The sequence below is a fragment of the Eptesicus fuscus genome, chromosome 6, assembly GCF_027574615.1.
Source record: "Eptesicus fuscus isolate TK198812 chromosome 6, DD_ASM_mEF_20220401, whole genome shotgun sequence".
Taxonomy (NCBI): Eukaryota; Metazoa; Chordata; class Mammalia; order Chiroptera; family Vespertilionidae; genus Eptesicus; species Eptesicus fuscus.
The window spans coordinates 95,068,009-95,079,437 of NC_072478.1; the positions used below are offsets into that span (position 1 = coordinate 95,068,009).

The following is an 11,429-nucleotide window of genomic DNA, read 5'->3' on the forward strand; positions in this document are numbered from 1 at the left end:
CTGAGATGATCCAGTCAATACTAGAGTTTGATTTTTGAGCTCTTAGCCTATTCCTAATAATATAACATCGCTATGTTTAAGTATATGAGAGTTTATACAAGTGAAATGAAGGTTTCTAAGTCTCAGCACTTTTGACATAAAATAATGTTAGCTCCCTACTCCATCCCTTCTCTAAATAGTAGCCATAGGGGCATAAAATAATGGGGTTGGATAATAATTGTTTGCTGTGGGGGCTGTCCCATATATTGTAAGATGTTTAGCATTATCCTTTAGCAAGACCAACTAGATAGATACCAGTGGCACCTTCCTTCCCAAAATGGCAACCACAAATGTCTCCAGACATTGTCAAATGTCCCCTGCAGGGCAAACTTGCCCTGGTTGAGAATCACTGAATTAAGTGAATGTAAGAAACTATATGAGGAGAGACCAACTTTTTGAAAGTGCTGATAAGTCTGTATGACCTATTTATGAGAGAGACAACAGGAGAATGATCCTCTTACCTTTCATATATCTGGATGTGGGAGCAGTTAATTGCTCTATCAAAGCAGTACCGCTTGAAGTCCTCCATGCCGTCCTTGACCATGATGATGGACAGCACAGTGGCCAATGGTAACATGGTGATTTCCCTGTGGAAAACTTCCATGGTGGGCATCCAGTTCAGAATCACCAGGAACAGGAAATAGAGGTTGGCCCACCTGGAAGGGCAAGCAAGGTGTGAGTGAATATCATGGAGAAGAAAAATATACTCTCCACACTATTTCTACTGTTGGCCTTTAACCAACTAAAATGACGCTCTTTTTCAGTGTCACCTTGAACATTATGGTAAGGGCTGTGAAGCCAAATCTATCTAGATTCAAACTGGGTTCCTATTGTTTACTCGTTGTGTGACCTCCCGAGCCTGTTTGTCTTGTGTAAAATAGGGATAGTACTGCCTACTTTTAAAGGGCTCTTATAGATATTACATGAGCTAATATTTATGTACACAATAGAGGGTTTTGGAGCATGGCAGTTGCTCAATAAATGGTAGCTTATAACAATAATTACAAAAGTTAGGATGATATCGAAGTGCACATTTTGCTTTACAATGAAAAGATGATATTGCATATGTCATCTCTAAAGAGTGGGTTGCATTTTTAAGTTTTCCAAGTGCATCTTGCTCCCCCTTGCCACAGTGCCTTTGTACGTGAAGATCCATCTGCAGGAACAGTCTCCTGGTTCCCTTCTCCGACTCCTCTCTGCCTCTTTTCACCTAGTTAACACATTCTCTTCTTTCAGGTTATACGTCAATGATCAGTTCCTCCCGGAAGTCTTCCTGGACTTTCTTAATGAGGCCAGATTTCCCTCTTCCTCTAACAGCACCATATGTCTCTCCTTGGGGAATATCTGAGTTATAATTTTACATCGGTTTATATAACTAGTAAAATTAATGTCTCTTTCACTGGACAATATACTCAGGGCAGTCTCTTTTTGTTTCTCATGTATTTCTAAAACTCAACAGATGGCCTAATACGGAGTAGAATCTGTACAGAATCTCTAATATCTGAGAAGAATCTGCATAAATATTTACTGAATGAATGAATGACAAGACTTCCAATGTACATGCGTTTGGACTTTAAAGGAAAGGTGGCCCCTAGTGCGCATCTCTGAGGTCCTCTGAGTGGCAGGTATGTGCTTCAAGTGAGCATTGCTTGGCCAAGTGTACCTGTGAAACTGCTCCATGAGATTCTGGGGCAGGAAGGTGAGGAGGGTGTACTTGGTTGTGCAGATTCTGTTGCCTGAGTATCTCTTGGAGACCTCTGCCCAATCTTGGTGGAATATGTCATTGTTGGGGAACACGATCCGTTGCCGCGTCAGGTTGTAGCTCTGCCTCTCCTTCTCCGGGGACAGCAGTGGTGTGGCTTCTGATGCGGACGGGAGGAGGCCATCTCTGATACGCCACTGCCACCGGTGCCAAGATGAGTCCACTGACAGGGCCATTTCTGGCAGCAAGCTACGTGCTGAAAAGAGACACATGAGGTCTCCATGGTCAGAAGAAATATGTGGTATAGCGGCTCATATCCACCCTCTGTCCACCCATCCATCCAAGGAAGGTATTGGGATACAATGTGAGAAAACTAGATTCAATCCCCATAATCCATTTTTGTTCTAGGCTGAGAGACATTGAGCAAATTATATATATATAAAAGCCTAAGCGACCATTCAACTGTTCGACCCGTTTGACTGGTCACTATTATGTGCACTGACCACCAGGGGGCAGACGCTCAGCACACAGGATCAGGCTCCCTCCTATCTGGGTCAGGCCTACGGAGATCGGGCAGAAACTGTCTCTCTGACAGCCCCAAGTGGTCCCGGATTGCGCAAGGGTGCAGGCCAGGCCAAGGGACCCCACCGGTGCACGAATCCATGCACTGGGCCTCTAGTCATATAAATAATACACAACACTGTGATAAGTGCCACGAAAGCATTTAAGGGGAAGGGATTCTGATGACCTAGTTGCAGTTCTCAGTTCTGACCCCAGAGGTCAGAACTCTAGGTCTGGTTCATTGCTAAACCTGAACTGTCCCTTCACCTGGCTGTTCTTCAGTTTCCTCACCATACTATGAGGAAAACTATTCTTACTCGACTTTTCTCACAAGCTTTCAGTGAGGAACAAATTGAATAGTACATAAAAGTACATTGAGACATGTCTTGAAGGGAAAGGTATCTGTTCTTTAGGTTTTCTCCAGCTCTAAATTTTTCTGACACCGATGATATTTCGAAGAACCCCAGTTGTGTCCAGAACCTCAAAGGACAGTGACAGGTGGAACAGAAGAGAGAGATTCTTTTCCAGGACATTCTAGGATGTGCTATGTGGTGTCCCAGGAACACCAGCTGGCTTTTTCAGATCTTGTTGACCGGGGCTGGAGGGTGGTTGATCTCTTCCTTCCTCTCCACTCCACTTGGTGGTTTCGGAAACTGAGTGCCTGTCAAGTAGCCAATCTCCCTAGACAGTGGACAAATACTGCTTGATCTGGGATATTTCTATTTCTGAGGTCTTTAAGTGAAACCTATGGGAAATTCGTCAAGGTTCCTTTTAGCCAAATCTTGCTTAAAGACCCAGAAGGATGTTATGCAAAGATATCCTTGGTAAGTTAAAAGTTGTATATAATGGTGTTTCACACAGGATAATTTTCTTTTGAATAAATGGCTGAGTGAACGTCAGGTATTATTAATCTTATAAGGAGCTACCCCACCTGTCACTGTAAATATGATTCACTTAAGGAGAAAAAAATCCCATTGCTCGTTTAAATGGTAATATTTTCCCTTCCTGGTGCCCATGTGATCTGACCCTTATAATAATTCTCCTCATAACTTTAATCAATCCAAATGATTTTCAATCCACAAACCCCACGGCTATAAGAAGCTCTTCAGAGTCCTAAGTGAGTCCTTTGTAGCAAGCATGAAAAAATAAATGCAATTACTCATGCCCATCATAATGTGACCAGAAGCCATATTATGACATTTGACAAGCCAGAAATAATACTGTGTATCTTCTTTCACATTATAAAAAATATGCCTCTTTTATGGATTCTTTTTTATTGTAAAAAAATAAAAAGGAAATGAAAAGATAATTCAAGAATAGGGTGGAAAATGCAAATGAGAAATACTGCCTTGGCTAGTGCCATGCATATGAGTCTTCTCACAACTTTAGGTGATAAGATCTTCATAAATGAAGAGATTGGGTTGACATGGGAGATGCAGGTATTTTAGGTGGGGTGGTTGAAAGAGCCCATTTATCATCATCCTATTCTTTATTTTTCTTTATTAACAATGTAAAATAAGCTTCCTTAAAAATTAAGCAGATATAAAATGAATGCCAGCCCAATGGATGAGACTTTGATGAGCAACTAGACATTTCCATCATTTCAAAGTATCTCCCCCCCTCCCCCCCAAAAAATAATTACTTATAATGTTAAAAAAGAATCACTTCATAGTAGAGAAACCTGGCAGGTACCACCTTACCCAAAAGATCTAAGCAAATATCACGGATACTGGGATAACCTGGCATTTTGGGCCTCTTGATATGATATACTTAGAAGGTCATGGCATCACGTCTGTGGTAGGCACAAGGAAACACTGAAAAACCTCAAATTGGGAGCTATTCTACAAAACAACTAGTTTACATTTTTCAAAGGTCAAAGGTCACAGGGCAGAGGGACTGTGTCTGATTTAAAAAGACTAAAAAGAGTGGACAACTAAATGTAATGTATGATGCTGGATAGGATCCTGAACTTGTGGGAGATTAAAAAAAAAATAGGTATAATGACACTATTGAGCAATGGGCAAGATTTGAATATAAATGCAAATTAGGGAAAGTTCACAGGAGTGTCCAATGGAGTACATAGAAGTGAGGGGCCAAGAGTGGTGAAGGTTGAGGTTGGAGAGACAGACGAGGGCCAGCTGGCCTGGGAAGGCTGCTTCCTGCAGAGTTTTAGGCAGGGAAGTGACAGGATTAGAGCCCTTCTGGCCCAAGTACATGAGAATGGGCCGCAGGGGCCAAGACCAGCCACAGGGAGGCAGCTTCTTAATCTATCCTCCTACCTTCCTCCAAATAAATGACTTCTTTCCAAAAGCAGAACAGACGACAAAGGGAGGATTGTGCAATCCTTTTATTGTGCAAACCTATTGCTTTCAGAGAGGGAGGAGCATTCAGAAGCAATACTTGCTGAATAGCTATTGGTTGAGTTCAGATGAATTATCAAATGGGTTTACAACCATGGCCTGGAACTGTAGCAGGCCTTCCAGAGAGCCATATACACAGAGCCAGCTTGTTTGAAAATGATCCCAAACCTCTAGTAGAAACATCTTTGTCGTCTTTGTCAAAAACAAAATAACTAGGGCCACCACTTATCTGGTCCGTCCTGTGTGCCAGGCGCTGTGGAGTGGATGCTCTCAAAACTTAGATTTTATCATTACCATTTCACAATGAAGAGACCCAGCCCCGGAGGTTAAGTGACCGCCTGAAGACCAAACGGATTCAAAAGGGACCAGTTAGGAATTAAGTGCAGGTCTCTCGGGCTCCAAAGTTAATGGCGAGGTTGGAATTTTTTCCTTTTGCAGCAGCAACAAAGGGCTCGAAAGAAGTTGCCCGTCTCCTTGAGAAAAGTTCTGCAATGCCCTGTAACTTCTCCCAAGGCATCGGCGAGCTGATGGCTACTCTGAATATACTTGAGCTGCAACTACTAACCTAATTGTTCTCGGCTGGCAAATTTAGTTGACTTAATGTAAGCCCTTATTTCCCACAGGAGTGATGTTATGAATAGGTATTACCCTGTGGAAACCTTATGTACATAAAAATACTAACACTATTCATGAAAACATACGAAGGGAAAAAGAACCCCGCAAATGCGTGCTTTTGCAAACACAAATACTGAATGGAAAGGCTACATTATAATTTTTATTCTGTTCTTTTTTTCTTGCTTTTATTTTTTTAAGAGGCTTTAAAAAAATCTGAGTGCAATGAAGTTTGAAATGAAAATGTTGGCTTTCTTTCCTGGCAAATCTCTCTCTAACAAGCCTCTTAAGCCCTCTTCTTTGCTCCAGGGATCTTTAAACGAAATTAAAATTAAAGTGAACTCACTTAGAAACTTTCCTTAGGAGCTGAGATGTCTGAAAGCCTCTGCAAGCTGGCTTTGACTATGAAACCTCAGTTCTTGTTTGGTGAATAATCTGCAGATACCAGCCTTGTACCCCAACGGTTTCAGCTCAGCTCCTTGCTGCTTTTCTGCATGGGTGGTTTCCTCTGAGTTTATAGCCCTTACTCAGGCTGAAAACTCCTTCCTTCATGTGCCACCATGTCGGTTAGCTTTTCAAAGAGAGATGCTCCTTTGGTCAAAAATTGTAGCTCTGATGGACAAGCATATGATTTGCATGTTTGCTCAGGGAGCCACGTGATCAAAAGTCATTCTACCTCTTGACTCGGCACAACTGCCTTTTGTTATATGGGTGGTGTCAGCTCACTCAGCTGACAACTGGGCGACACTGGTTGCAGTAAGTAGGCCAGTTTTAGTACAGGTTGTGGGTGCCGAAGAGTGTGTGAAGGAATGTGTGTCAGTATGGGTGCGAATGTTATGATTGCAAGAGTATGAAGGTGAGAAGTTGCAGGCGGGCCTTCCTATGCTGGGCCGGTGTAAACTCACACTCTTTTTGGAGCAGGACGCCTAGGACAGTGCTGCTCTGTCCTGATGGAAGGCTCACGCCTCCTGAGCCGTGAGGATTCCGAGGTCATTAGGGTGAGGCTGACCTGCTTAACAATATTCATTCTATCAAAGCGGAAAAGCAAAGTTTATAAAAAGGGTTTGCTGCCTGGGGCTCACACTGAAAGGGTTAGCTAGCTAGCTTAATTAGGAAGGTTTAGGGAATGAGGAGGGTCTATGGGTGAGGAATACTTAGATGGAGACTTGGAGATGCCAGGGTGCTTAACTTACTTGTGCAGAGGATAGAGAAATGCCACGGGAAGAGGGGGTCCAGGCAGATGGAAACATTTCTAGTCTGAGCAATTAAAACAGCCATAAACCAAGGACAGACAGGGGTATTTCTGGCCTGAGCAACTAAAACAGCTACAAACCAAGGACAGAGATATCTCTGGTTTGAGCAGTTGGGAGATCTAAGCCAACTCCAACCAGCAAGATAAGGGGGAGAGAAACAGGGGGACACCATGTGGGCTTTGAGCTTCGAAAACTAATTCTATGCAGCAGAATGACCAATGAGGAAAACACAGGGGTCCCAAATTAAGGAAAGGGACCAATAAGAAAAGGTCAGATTCAAACAAAGAACTGCAGCATATATAAACTGGAGACAAAGGGACACGAGGTAGGGACTTTTTGATTTTCCTGTTAAAGAGAGCAGGCTTTTCCCATTGGAGGGGGGCCCGTCCCCAAGGGGTCCCATTTGGGGACACCCCTGCCCAGATGGAGTTTGCATCTGCTTCCAATAAACGTCTACATTTTTTATGAAAGAAGACTTTTTGTCGGTGAGTTTATTCTTCAAACTTCGTGAGGACAAGAACCCATGGGAAGAGAAATCTGCACCCCGAACCCCACATTTCAACACCATGAAGGAAGGAGCATGGAATGGGGTGGGGTTCTGAATAGGCTGCTGCAGTACAACTCCGAATGTCTGACGACACTTCCGGAAATTAAACTTTTTAACTCTGTCCATTTAGGCCAGTTGCTATTATCTTTAGAGTCACTGAGGAGAGGTTAATGTGAGAGTGAGACGGAGCTGGGGCTGTATGTTGGGCAGCTGTGAGGGGCCAGGTTCAGGCTGATGGGTGGGTTCACAGGTCGGTTTTGCAGAGATAATGCAGAGAAGAACTAAGACACCGGATGCTGGAAACCAAGATCAACAGTAATTAATATAAATGTGAGAAGTCCATCAGAAGGCTGACCTGGGCTCCTTTGATATTCACAGGGTGAATATTTGCATTTTATTACCTACTGCTGACTCAATGGCCTAAAGCAAACTCCCCCAAACCTGATAATCTTACTGTTTATTAAACATTACATTGATATGTCTGTTTGCATTCCTAAAAGGCAATTGTGTATTCTAGTAAATAAAAGCAGCTGGGAACGGAGACTCAGTGGAACTTGGACTCCTACAGTAAGTTTTCCCTGGCTTCCCCCATAATTTCAAAATTATTATTTCTTGTCTTGTGTTTTAATTTGGCATCAGCTCTTTCTCCAAGCCTTTGAACCCAAAAGCCACACTGGCCATAGCTTTTCACAACCAGAGAGACACCATGAAGGCTCCTGACGACCTGGCATGCTCTGGTTCTGATCCCTTATGTGAGCGTCTGCTCTGTTGGCCTTGGATTCTATGAGATGTGCTGATTCCTCTCAGCACACCCTCCTTAATAAAACACAACCAAAAAGCAACTCCATATCCAGGCCCTCGCCTTGACCTATCATGACACTGTATAGGCAATTAGATCCAAACTTCCTGAGCTGAAACCCTGGCTCCGCCACTTATTAGCTGTGAATCCTAGTTATCCACTTAGTCTCTCAGTGATCTTACTTGTGTGAGGATAGCAATGCTTACTTCCTGGGGCTATGGGGGTTCCATGAGATAATAGTTCTAAAACATTAAAATGACTGCCCCATAGGAAGTGCTTTCTTTGACTAAATACATTAAAAAAACACATTTCCAGCAATTCATGGGTACTTATGGACATGTGTTAAAAAGTACATTAAAAAAAAACACATTTCAAGCAATTCATGGATACTTATGGACATGTGTTAAAAAGTCCCTGATTTGAATTAAAATTTGTGTTTATACTCAGAATGGGTTATTATTTACTTGAAGATTATATTTCATGGACTATAACCCATAATAAACACTAAATTTACACAGGCCAACAGCATAAAGACTAAAAAATATAATTTAGTTTACTTCCTCTCTTCGTAGCTCAAATCAGAGGAAATAATTTCTGAGGCTTCACTCATTTACTCATTCATTCATGTATTTATTAATTCATTGATGCATTCATTCATTCATTCATCTATTCACTCACTCATTCATGCATCTACTCATGCATCCATCCATCTATTCATCCATCCATCCATCACACCAGTTATTCCCTCTTTTCTCTTCCCATTGGTCATTTTAGCTCCCTGTGAACTGATGGCTGGTGTACTCACTGAACCTGTCTAACTGTTGGTTGCTACTCAGCTGCTCCCAAGGACTTGAAATATTCATTTCAGACGAAACAACCTTTCTTCTGGGAGCAAACATGTCAAAACACAGAGAAAAAGACTCAGGGACTAAAAAAAAGTAAGGCATGCAGAACAGGACTTGCCATACCAAATAGAGCAAATCTTATTTACAAATGACCTCTCACCCCTGAGATCAGGCCAAATAAAGAAGCATCTGTCATCTTTGGGAACATCCAATACTCCTCACCCTGACAAGAGGCCTCCAAAGACCGGATTCCATTTCAATCTAATTGGCTCCTTGCCCTTTTCCTGCCTTTCTCCAGCCATGCACAGCAAGCTACACCATCGTGGGATGGCAAGCAAGCCCAGAGATGAGAGGCATCCTGCCAGTGCAACCAGGGGGTGGAGGCAGGGCAGAGGCTCTGCTAATTAAAGAACAACCTGGTGCATTGATTTCAGCCATAGACTATGTTGCCTGAATCTCAGAGCGCCTGCTAATGGCTGCATTTAGGCAGAACTTTCCCCTCCATTGAGGCATTGCACAGAGAGATCTTCTGAGTAAACTATCTAACCTATGTGTGTACCTCCTGGTAAAGCCCTCCTTAATGTTAGTGACTGAATTTTCTAAGCTGCAAATGAGCAAGAATGAGTGTATGAGATGGACAGTACATATGTCAAGCAGTGATGTCATGGGAAATTCAGACTAAGTGTTATATCCTTTCATGCTTCTCCTCATAAGTATTCATCAAGCATATATTAAGGTTGAAACACCATTGTAGAAGCTGATGACACAGCATGAACGTGCAGATGAGATTCTTGACCGCGTGAAACTTCATTTTGGTGGAGGAAAGAGAGGACAATGAAAAACAAACAAGATCCTATCCGATGGTGCTCAGTTCTCTGAAGGAATTAAGCACGGAGAGAACCAGACTCATGAGAACAGTAGCTAACACTTGTTTTTTATGTACTAGGCACAATCCTAAGCATTGGCTTGTAACAACTTCTTTAACTTTCACAACCTTATCATTTTGATTCATTTTGATGAGAAAACTAAGGCAGAGAGAGGTTAATCAAGTTTTGTTCCTATTCTTGATTGGCAACTCCATCCTTCTATTGTTGGTCAAAAACTGTCATGTCATTTTTACTTCTCTTTGTCTGTTCATCTGCCTCTCTGTTGGACCCTATCCTATATAAGAAAAGCCTAATATGCAAATTGACCAAACGGTGGAACAACCAGTGGAACAACTGGTCGCTATGATGCACACTGACCATCAGGGGGCAGATGCTCAATGCAGGAGCTGCCCTCAGCCTACAGGCCCCAGGCCAGCCAAGATGGGTGCCAGCGGGGGCCCCCAATTGCCCCACCGGTTGCCTCACAGATCAGCCCTGATTGTCGGCCAGGCCTAGGGACCCTACCCGTGCATGAATTTCATGCACCAGGCCTCTAGTATCCAATAATATACAATTAATCAGGAAATATCATCTTCTTTACCTCAATATATGTATACAGAATCTGACCACTGCTCACCTCCTCCACTGATATATCCTGGTCCGAGCCACCATCATCTCTCAACTGACTTGCTGCAATAAACTCCACATGTTCACTCTTGCTCCTTACAGTCTATTCTTAAAAGTGTAGCCATAGCTTAAAAATATGTCATTTCACAACTCTGCTCAAAATGCCCCAATGGCTTCATACATGCTCAGAGTAGAAGTCCTTCATGTTGGGATTCCTTAGTCACTCTCTTCTCTGACCACCTGTCTAAGCTCACTCCCCTCCTGCTTGCTCTACTGCAGCCACACTGCCCTCCTACTTGTTCCTAGGGCACAGCAGGCAGGTGCCACTTCAAAGCCCAAGGACTGCAGTTACCTCTGTCTTGATCCCCACTAGGCTCCCTTGATCCGGCCTGAATGTCATTTTTTATTGGGAATATCCCTGACCATCCTATTTTCCAACATTCTTTATCATTCTTCCTTACATTTTTCCCCCCAAAGTGTTTATCACCATCTGATATATATTTTTTACTATTTTTGTTGTTGTTGTTTATTGCTTGCTTTCCACTACTACAATTTTAACTACAGGAGGGCAGGGATTTTTTGTCTGTTTCATCCATTCTATTTTTTAGATTGCTTACAATAGTTCCTTGTGTGTAGGAGGCACTTAATAAATAACTATTTAATCAAGGAAGAGGACCTGTTTTTCTGACATAATAATGAAAAGAAATTAAGATTGAAGCCTGATGAAAGAGGAAGATGAAGAGAAATGACTACAAATATGATAAAGAAAGGAAGGAATGCTCACAGGAGAAGTATCCTTTGAAGCTAAGTAAGAGAGGACAGGCATAAAAATAGCCTGAATGAATGCAAAAAATAAAATAAAGCCTGGAAGTATGCTTTAGTTCACTTTAGTTCACTAATTCCTGAGATTAATCTTCACTGATTCCTGAGATTAATCAGTTACCTGCTCAGCTCACTAAGAATGCCTGTGATCTTGAAGAAGCGACTTTCTCTCTCTAGACCTTGCAGGTAAGATAAGGGCAGTGCACCAGCTCAAACTGCCTTGGACTGTGTCACAGGCTTATCAAGGAATTCTCAGAGAACGTGTGGGCTCCTTATCACAGATTCTCCCAGTTGCCACGTTGGTGGGAAGAGGTGCTGGGAAGGAAATGGCCTAATCTATGAGTCAGATCTTTTTTAAAAAAAATATCTATATGTATTTTTTTTTTATTGATTTCA

General features: G+C 42.4%; 1 protein-coding gene across 1 annotated transcript in view; it reads right to left on the minus strand.

Moving 5' to 3' along the window:
- ATP10B (ATPase phospholipid transporting 10B (putative)) overlaps window positions 1–1,983 on the minus strand; it is an 81,538-nt gene extending 79,555 nt beyond the window's left edge. Inside the window, exons 1-2 of the mRNA XM_008147651.3 lie at window positions 1,703–1,983; window positions 501–695 (exon numbers count right to left, since the gene is read on the minus strand). Coding sequence (XP_008145873.2) covers window positions 501–695; window positions 1,703–1,977 — 470 coding nt within the window. The 5' untranslated portion in view covers window positions 1,978–1,983. The remainder of the gene's footprint in view (window positions 1–500; window positions 696–1,702) is intronic.
- Window positions 1,984–11,429: the final 9,446 nt, after the last annotated feature.